Source organism: Conger conger, chromosome 6, assembly GCF_963514075.1.
Source record: "Conger conger chromosome 6, fConCon1.1, whole genome shotgun sequence".
NCBI classification, from domain to species: Eukaryota; Metazoa; Chordata; class Actinopteri; order Anguilliformes; family Congridae; genus Conger; species Conger conger.
The window spans coordinates 49,694,353-49,704,353 of record NC_083765.1 but is presented as its reverse complement, the minus strand read 5'-3'; the positions used below and the strand labels follow the sequence as shown (position 1 = coordinate 49,704,353).

At 49.1% G+C, this 10,001-nt stretch overlaps 1 protein-coding gene across 1 annotated transcript; it reads left to right on the top strand.

Annotated features, from left to right (window-relative positions):
• Positions 1–1,125: 1,125 nt before the first annotated feature.
• On the top strand, positions 1,126–8,049 carry LOC133131205 (zinc-binding protein A33-like). The gene is made up of 6 exons (XM_061246446.1): positions 1,126–1,539; positions 5,508–5,603; positions 5,753–5,983; positions 6,170–6,192; positions 6,278–6,426; positions 6,818–8,049. The coding sequence occupies exons 1-6, from the start codon at positions 1,132–1,134 to the stop codon at positions 7,372–7,374; spliced, it is 1,464 nt and encodes a 487-aa protein (XP_061102430.1). The 5' UTR covers positions 1,126–1,131; the 3' UTR covers positions 7,375–8,049.
• Positions 8,050–10,001: the final 1,952 nt, after the last annotated feature.

Genomic DNA, 10,001 nt, shown 5'->3' with positions numbered 1-10,001 from the left:
TCTGTGGATCTGGCTGCAATATTTATAGGTTCAGGTTGACTGGGTAAATTGAATATCAACGCTGGTCTCACTTGTTTAACTGGTGCTTGGGGAAATATGTTTCCTGGGTGATAACCTCTTGTGTCTGCATAGGGATGAAAGGCTGTGTGGGCTCAGTTATTCAAATTATAACTACCCTCTCTCCCCCTCTCCTCTCCTCCTCTCCCCTCTCTCCTCCTCTCCCCTCTCTCCTCTCATCTTCTCCCCTCTCTCCTCCTCTCCTCTCCCCTTCTCTCCTCCTCTCCCCTCCTCTCTTCCTCTCCTCCTCTCACCCTCTCCTCTCCTCCTCTCCTCTCCTCTCCCCCTCTCCTCTCCTCTCCTCTCCTCCCCTGTATATGGCTCCAACTTGGTCCTCAATCGTCCCTATTTTAATAAAAAATATCTGATGATGCAATTATGTTATTTGCATGAGAGATGAGTTTTGTGTGTCAGGTCCCACAATGCTATTTCGGTGAGAAAGATAGGCTGGAGCCTGCAAATTCAGAATGCAAATAAAAATAAATACATAAGGCACATACTAAACTAAACTGCCTTATTGGTGAGCTATAGCTATATCTGATGGTTTTTTATTAATTAATTGTTGCATTTATACTCGTGAAAAATCATGGGAAATCGTAGTGATTACAACAGATTTTTGTCAATTGTATTCATCATTTAACAAGTGAAGTGAAGGAGCTGCATGTTCTCATTTAACAAGTGAAGTGAAGGAGAACTACAAGCCTGATCAGCAGGCTGGTTCCTGTTTTTAAGCAGATGTTTTGAGGACAAGGTGTGTTCTATCCAAAATGGTAAATGGCAGGCATTTATATAGCGCCTTTATCCAAAGCGCTGTACAATCGATGCTTCTCCATTCACCCATTCATACACACACTCACACACCAACGGCGATTGGCTGCCATGCAAGGCCCCAACCAGCTCGTCAGGAGCATTTTGGGGTTAGGTGTCTTGCTCAGGGACACTTCGACATAGCCCAGGTGGGGGATCGAACCGGCAATCCTCCGATTGCCAGACGACTGCTCTTACTGCCTGAGCCATGTCGCCCCAAGGTTCAGCAAAAGTGAAAGTGAAATTATCAGACCGAGAGACTGTAACATGGAGGCTAAAGCTTTGTTTCCTGAGGACGATCTGTGTTGCTCTATATGTTGTGAGATTTTTAAAGATCCTGTTGTCCTGAAATGCAGCCACAGCTTCTGTGGAGCGTGTCTGGAGCAGTGCTGGGAACAGAAGAGCTCTCGAGAGTGTCCCCTCTGCAGGAGAAAGGCCTCTATGCATAAACCACCTGCAAACCTGGCCTTAAAAAACATTGTGGAGTCTTTCTTAAAGCAGAAGACTGAGAGAGAAACTACAGACAAGACTGACGCTCGCTGTACTCTTCATGGAGAGAAACTTCTTTTATTCTGTGAACATGACAAAGAGCCTCTCTGTCTCGTCTGTCAGACTTCAAAAAAACACAGAAACCACCCGGTCTGTCCAGTGGAAGAGGCCACTCTGGAGCTGAAGGTATTGTTTTAAATGACAACATTTCAATTCAAATATGACTAAAACCTCTGTGTAAAACATTCAGTTCTGACAGACAGGTAAAAATATTCATACCATATAATTAAGTAGTAAGTGTTTGTACACATTTTTAATCATGAAATAAACTGGTTGAGGCAGGTGGTTTTAATGTTGTGGCTCATTGGTGTATAATCTATGTATGAGTTAAGGGAGACTTTTTAATGCAGAGTAACACAAGTAACACTAGATGTGTTGTCCTGAACTAGACATCCATCCATCCATCCATCGTCACCCGCTTATCCGGAGTCGGGTCGCGGGGGCAGTAGGCAAAGCCGGGTATTCCAGGCGTCCCTCTCCCCAGCAACGCATTCTAGCTCCTCCTGGGGGATCCCGAGGCGTTCCCTGGCCAGGAGAGATATATAATCTCTCCAGCGGGCTCTGGGTCTCCCTCGGGGTCTCCGCCCAGTTGGACGAGCCCGGAAAACCTCCAAAGGGAGGCGCCCGGGAGGCATCCTGATCAGATGCCCGAACCACCTCAATTGGCTCCTTTCGACGCGAAGGAGCAGCGGCTCTACTCCGAGCTCCCTCCGGATGTCCGAGCTCCTCACCCTATCTCTAAGGCTGAGCCCGGCCACCCTACGGAGGAAGCTCATTTCGGCCGCTTGTATACGCGATCTCGTTCTTTCGGTCACTACCCAAAGCTCGTGACCATAGGTGAGGGTTGGGACGTAGATCGACCAGTAAATCGAGAGCTTCGCCTTCCGGCTCAGCTCCTTCTTCACCACAACGGTCCGGTGCAACGCCCGCATTACTGCTGACGCTGCACCGATCCGCCTGTCGATCTCACGCTCCCTTCTACCCTCACTCGTGAACAAGACCCCGAGATACTTGAACTCCTTCACTTGGGGCAAAGACTCGTTCCCAACCCGGAGGGAGCAATCCACCGTTTTCCGGCAGAGAACCATGGCCTCGGACTTGGAGGTGCTGACTCTCATCCCGGCCGCTTCACACTCGGCTGCAAACCGCTCCAGTGCGTGCTGAAGGTCACGGTCCGATGAAGCCAGCAGAACCACATCATCCGCAAAAAGCAGAGATGCGATTCTGAGGTCACCAAACCGGACACTCTCCTGACCTCGGCTGCGCCTTGAGATCCTGTCCATGAATACCACAAACAGGACCGGTGACAAGGGGCAACCTTGGCGGAGTCCAACACCCACCGGAAACGTGCTTGACTTTGTGCCGAGAATGCGGACACAGCTCTCACTTTGGTTATACAGGGACCGGATGGCTCGTAACAACGGCCCCGGTACCCCATACTCCCGCAGTACACCCCACAGGGTTCCCCGGGGGACACGGTCGAAAGCCTTCTCCAAGTCCACGAAGCACATGTGGACTGGATGGGCAAACTCCCATGACCCCGCCAGCAACCCTGCCAAGGTAAAGAGCTGGTCCACTGTTCCACGGCCAGGACGGAAGCCACATTGCTCCTCCTGAATCCGAGGTTCGACCGTCGGTCGGAGCCTCCTTTCCAGTACCCTAGAGTAAGCTTTCCCAGGGAGGCTGAGGAGTGTGATACCCCGGTAATTGGAGCACACCCTCCGATCCCCCTTCTTGAAAATGGGGACCACCACCCCGGTCTGCCACTCTACAGGTACTGTCCCCGATCTCCACGCGACACTGAAGAGGCGTGTCAGCCAAGACAGCCCAACAATGTCCAGAGCCTTCAGCATCTCAGGGCGAATCTCATCTACACCCGGCGACTTGCCACTGAGGAGCTTTTTGACTACCTCAGCAACTTCCGCCAGGGATATAGGTGCAGATTCCCCCGAGTCTTCAGGCTCTGCCTCTTCCACAGAGGACGTGTTGTTCGGGTTCAGGAGCTCCTCGAAGTGCTCTTTCCACCGTCCGACAATATCCCCAGTCCGGGTCAGCAGTTCTCCTCCCCTGCTGAAAACAGCCTGAGACAAGCCCTGCTTTCCCTTTCTGAGTCGTCGGATGGTTTGCCAGAACTTCCTCGAGGCCAACCGAAAGTCCTTCTCCATAGCCTCCCCGAACTCCTCCCATACCCGGGTTTTTGCTTCAGTGACTGCCGAAGCTGCAGCCCTTCTGGCCACCCGGTACCTGTCTGCTGCTTCAGGGGACCCCCGGGCCAGCCAAGCCCGAAAGGCCTCCTTCTTCAGCTTGACGGCCTCCCTCACCGCTGGTGTCCACCAGCGGGTTCTTGGGTTGCCGCCCCGACAGGCACCGATGACCTTCTGACCACAGCTCCTGCTTGCCGCCTCTGCAATGGAGGCTTTGAACATGGCCCACTCGGACTCCATGTCCCCAGCTTCCCCCGGGATGCGTGAGAAGTTCTTCCGGAGGTGGGAGTTGAAGACCTCGCGAACAGGGGCCTCCGCCAGACGTTCCCAGTTCACCCTCACTACACGTTTGGGTTTACCGGGTCTGTCAGGCAGCCTCCCCGGCCACTTGATCCAACTCACCACCAGGTGGTGATCAGTTGACAGCTCTGCTCCTCTCTTCACCCGAGTGTCCAAGACATACGGCCGCAGGTCTGATGATACGACCACAAAGTCGATCATCGATCTTTGGCCTAAGGTGCTCTGGTACCAAGTACACTTATGAGCTACCCTATGCTCGAACATGGTGTTTGTTATCGACAATCCATGGCCAGCACAGAAGTCCAATAACAAAACACCGCTTGGGTTCAGATCAGGCAGGCCGTTCCTCCCAATCACCCCCCTCCAGGTTTCTCCGTCATTGCCCACGTGAGCGTTGAAGTCGCCCAGCAGAACTATGGAGTCTCCGGGTGGCACCCTTTCCAGGATGCCACCCAGTGACTCCAAGAAGGCCGGATACTCTGAACTGCCATTTGGTGCATACGCACAAATGACAGTCAGAGCCTTCCCCCCAGCGACACGTAGTCGCAGAGAAGCGACCCTCTCGTTCCCCGGGTGGAACTCCAACACAGTGGCGCTCAGCCGGTGGCTTGTGAGTATCCCCACACCCGCCCGGCGCCTCTCACCTTGAGAAAGAACAGAGTCCAGCCCCTCTCCAGGAGTTTGGTTCCGGAACCAGTACTGTGCGTGGAGGTGAGCCCAACTATATCTAGTTGGTACCGCTCCGCCTCCCGCACTAGCTCAGGTTCCTTCCCCACCAGAGAGGTGACGTTCCACGTCCCCAGAACCAGTCTGCAACGCCGAGGATCAGCACGCCCAGATCCCCGCCTTTGCCTACTGCCCGTTGGGCAAAGCACCCGACTCCGATGCCGACCCCTGCAGGTGGTGAGCCCACAGGGCGGCGACCCCACGTGACCAGTTCGGGCTGTGCCCGGCCGGGCCCCATGGGATAAGGCCCGGCCACCAGACGCTCGCCGACGAGCTCCCCTCCCGGGTCTGGCTCCAGCAGGGGGCCCCGGTTTCCCTTTTCCGGGCGAGGTAACTGGGTCTTTGTGTGGCCGTGTCATGGGAGTCTTTGAATCGCTCTTAGTCCGGCCCCTCCCCCGGGACCAATTTGCCTTGGGAGACCCTACTGGGGGCTAACAGTGCCCCCGACAACCTAGCTCCCAGGATCACCGGGACACACAAACCCCTCCACCACGTTAAGGTGGCGATTCCTCGGAGGGGACTCTGTTCTTTTCTGGAGTTGCTCAAGGTGAACTAGACATGAAGGTGTAAAAAAATGTGTTGTATTTAATAGATCTGTTCTGAGAGTGTACATACAAGGAAACTGTAGCAACAAGTCAAACCAATTCTATGAATGCTTCAACATTCCTTACAGTCGGCTGTAGATTATGTTGTGGTTTAGTAATCCTTTTATGCTGAAATATTCGACTGGATTATTTGTACGGAAAATGCAACATATAATGTTATGATGCCCTATAAAAGTTACAGTGACCTTCACTTGTATTGTAGCAGGGTAATACTGTGCCATTTGTGATAATAAGTGATAACTGGTTCATGTCACTCCAGATGGAACTCAAGCCTGCACTCAGTCTTATTAAAGAAAAACTGAAGAAGTTTACAGAGGTTGAACAAGGATGTAAGAAGACAGCAGAGCACATCAGGGTACGTAAAGCATTTCCAAATGATTTTTAGCTGTATGAAAAAAAAACTGTATTTTTGATTAATGTTGTGTGTGATAACAAACACACCAACTGCCATACATAATAAAGCATAGCTACACTATTCGGGTTATAATGGTGTTTGAATCGCAGAGTCAAGCCCAGCACACAGAGAGGCAGATAAAGGCAGAGTTTGAGAAGCTCCACCAGTTCCTGCGTGAGGAAGAGGAGGCCAGACTAGCTGCACTGAAGGAGGAAGAGGAGCAGAAGAGTCAGATAATGGAGGACAAGCTAGAACACATCACTGGAGACATCTCCACCCTTACAGACAAAATCACAGCTATAGAGACGGGCATGGAGACCGAAGACACCTCCTTTTTAAAGGTAGGAGCTTCATTTACTGACCGAGATTATACCGATTAACCTCAGTAAAGTAACGTCATGTGTACTGTTATCATCTGCATCACTTTCATTAACATGGCTCTGGTTTTTTCTCACTTATTCTTTTTCATAAATTACTTGACTAAATACATTTATACACATATAATTATGCTGGTATGTGTTTTTCAGAGCTACAAGAACATCAAGGAAAGGTATGTGGACTCTCAACTCATTTCATCTTGTGTGTTTAAGTCTCTTCAGTTCCCGATGCTGACTGACTCCTGCCTGTTGTTACAGAGCCCAGTGCACACTGCAGGACCCAGAGCTGCTCTCAGGGCCGCTGGTAGACGTGGCCAAACACCTGGGCAACCTGACGTTCAGAGTCTGGGAGAAGATGCTGGGGATGGTGCAGTACAGAGAGTATCTGGGCCAGATGCTGAAATCAGGTTTTTTGGACACATCAATGGTGCTGAAGATATTCAGCACAGAGTCATCCATTCTCAGTTTCCTCCAAGATCAAGAAGATCCTGAGGGCTGCACTGCTCTCAGTTTAATATCAGAACACACGCAGACACAGGATTAACACACAATTTAAAACCTCATTAATAATATGTTTTATTAGCTGTGTCATTGTATGCATCAAGTTTTCTATGAGTTTCTCATTTTCCTAATGCAAATATGTTTTATGTTTAAATTATCAATCACAATAACTGCAGTATATTATGCACAGCATATATAATATGACTAGTATATCATATTTCCTGTGTACGTGACCTAATCTAAATACAGTCTGTAAAATGTAACTCTTCTTCCCGCTGTTTAAATTTCTCTCTTCAGCTCCTGTGATGCTGGACCCCAACACTGCACATCACAAACTCTCTCTCTCTGATGATCTGACCACTGTGAGACACACAGGTACAGCGCAGAAATGTCCTGACAACCCAGAGAGGTTTAACAGCTGTGTGTCTGTGCTGGGATCTGAGGGGTTCACCTCAGGGAAACACAGCTGGGAGGTGAAGGTTGGGAATAAACGTGAGTGGGATGTAGGAGTGGTGAAAGAGTCCATCAACAGGAAGGGAAGTATAACATGCAGCCCAGGGAGAGGATACTGGGTCATAATGCTGAAGAATGGTGATGAGTACAGAGCAGCAGGAGTGGCTGACCTCACACTGGAGAGGAAACCCCAGAGCATCAGGGTGCAGCTGGACTATGACGGGGGGGAGGTGTCCTTCTTCAACTCCAGTGACATGTCACTCATTTACACTTTTAAACACACATTTACTGAGAGGGTGTTCCCATACTTCTCTCCTGGTTTGAGAGATGGTGGTAAGAACGATGGACCCCTGCAGATCTGCCCAGTGAAAGTCTCTGTAACAGTGACGTCATCCCAGTGAAGGTGTGTTTAAAAATGTAATTAAAAATGCTTGTAGCATGTTTCTGATCAGCCTCAGCATGACTGTTGATTTGAACTGTGGTAGACTTGCTGGACATGTGAACTGATCGGGCGGGGATACGCTCTCAGTGTCTGAAAAAGGTACAAGGTGGCACAAAGGGGGTGTTTTCAAAATGACAAAGGGGTGTGTCTGTCAGGGAGCAGACTGGTATACAGGGGTCATTTGCTTTTACCTGGTGTGGTTTATGCTATAAAGGAGACTATTAGGTCTTGTTAATATAAATTGCTTTTGGAACTGCAAATGCTCCTTTACAAAGGACCACATTATATTACACTTACTATTGACAAAATCCTTTTACTAATTGTAATTGATTGTTCTTTTCATCAGTAATTATTTTGTTGAGTTAATGAGCTGTAAATGCATTTTTGATAATGCACATGCAGGCAGTGTCTTTTGGGTTTGTTATCATATAAATTATTTGACAGCTTTATTTCATATCGTGTTTATATACAGATGCACTCTTGTGGGTAAATCGAATGCTTTCATACCTGATCGATGTCATTCTTGTTGAGCTGTATTCATGAGAGCGTGTTCAACTTTAATTGTGAGCATGGTGAGCTCTCGTTAGTGTGACTCCATCAGGCTCCTGGGCTCTTTTCACATTGTACTTTGCAGATGCAGTGAAGAATAAATTCACCCTGTCAGTACAAAAAATAAATGAATAATAAAATTATTTCAATACCTCCCATAAAACCTAACCCACCTACAGTACCTCTCATAAAATAATTTTTGGTGTCAATTATGCTAATTCACAATTCTCATGCACACATGATCATTTAAGAACAGGTCAGGATTCATCATGTTTACTTGTTCATTTTGGACAGTTTTCTGAAGTAGCGTTTGTTTAATCCAGTGTGGCACACTCATAAGGCCCATTGTTTCCTGATGAAGTCCAATGGGAATAGCAAATAATAATCCCCTTGGACAAAATTCTGGTGTTCATCTGTCTGTAAATGAGTGGTGAAATGTTCTCCATGGTGAACTTGCTCATCAAAGTGGCTTCTGAAGGAGAAGTAGCAAGCCACCCTCCATGGCTGTGTCTGTCTGTGTAAAGTCAGAGAGAGCTCTATTATTAGCGGTATTTATTTACGGAAAGGCCTCTGTGAAGAATTTCGAACACACCATTAGTCACGAGGCAAAAAAACCCCCCAAAAAACAACAACAAAAATACTTTGAACAATTAAGGGTTCATATTTCAAGCACATAGTTGCTAAAAGGCTGTGGTGAGACAATCTATGTTGTACAAGTCAGTAAAGGGACTTCTATGCAACTGGGCAATTTCAGAAGTGTGCTGGCCGCCCAGGGTTCCTCTGATTCCTGATTGGTCGCTTGGCCTTGATGTCTTCCTCCAAGTCCAGGTCATTGGCCACTGAGCTTGGTGGTTTAAATCAACAACCGTTTGAGCGCAGATCAGATTTGCCTTTGGTGTGCTGTAAGATTGGGAGCTGAGTGCATACTGTCAGTGATCTTCACAAGGGACCTTTGGAGTCTGTCACTGCAGTAAAACCGATCAATGATAAGAGCTCTCTGTCTCTTTGAAGCAGTTTGGCAGAGAGAGAAGCAGTCACGTGAGAGATAAGATTTAATTTTGCGTCATTCAACTAGGAAAACCTAATTGGTAAATAAACAAATTGTTCCTTTTTTTGTTGCAGAACTCACTTTGTCCTACGTGGTGGGATCAGTAATGTTGCACTCTGAATAGTTTCCCATCCAGGCATGAGAATAAATGTTGTTTGACACTAATCATAGAAGACAACACAATGCAGAGTATGGAAGTTTCAGTCCACTTCTTTTATTGCCAGTTGACGTGCTGTTTCACTGCTGGTGTGTGCACTAATGCTGAGACAGCGATGTGCTGAAATGGGTTCCTCTGTCTGGATCTGTATCAGTCCCACCTGCTGGGCAATGTGCTAAACAGCAGAAGCGCTGTTCCATGCCCCCCGCTGGTGGAAAAGTTAGACGCCTTTTTCCTCCCCCCATTTTAAAGTCTACTGCTGGGGAATAAAATAACTTTATAATAACAATACCTTTATTCACAGCCTCAAGTCCCAGGGTCACATCCCACAGTCCCAGGGCTACATCCATCACCTGCTATAACACGGCACAGACAGAATAATGACAGACAACCATAAACTTCACCCTCCTCCCCCCTCCCCTCCCGTCCTCTCCTCTGCTCTCCTGCCCTCCTCTCTCCTCCTCTCCCCTCCTCCTCTCCTCTCCTTTCCTCTCCCCTCCTCTCCTCCTCTCACCTCCCTGCCTCTCCACTCCTGCTCTCCTCTTCTCCTCTCCTTTCCTCTCCTCCTCCTCTCCTCTCCTCTCCTTCTCTCCCCTCCTCTCCTCTCCTCCCCCTCTCCTCCCCTCCTCTCCTCCCCTCCCCTCTCCTCCCCCTCCTCTCCTCCCCTCTCCTCCCCCTCCTCTCCTCCCCTCTCCTCCCCCTCCTCTCCTCCCCTCTCCTCTTCTCTCTCCTCCTCTCCTTTCCTCTCCCCTCCTCCCCCCTCTCCTTCTCTCCCCTCCTCTCTCCTCCTCTCCCCTCCTCTCTCCTCTCTCCTCTCCTCCCCCTCCTCTCC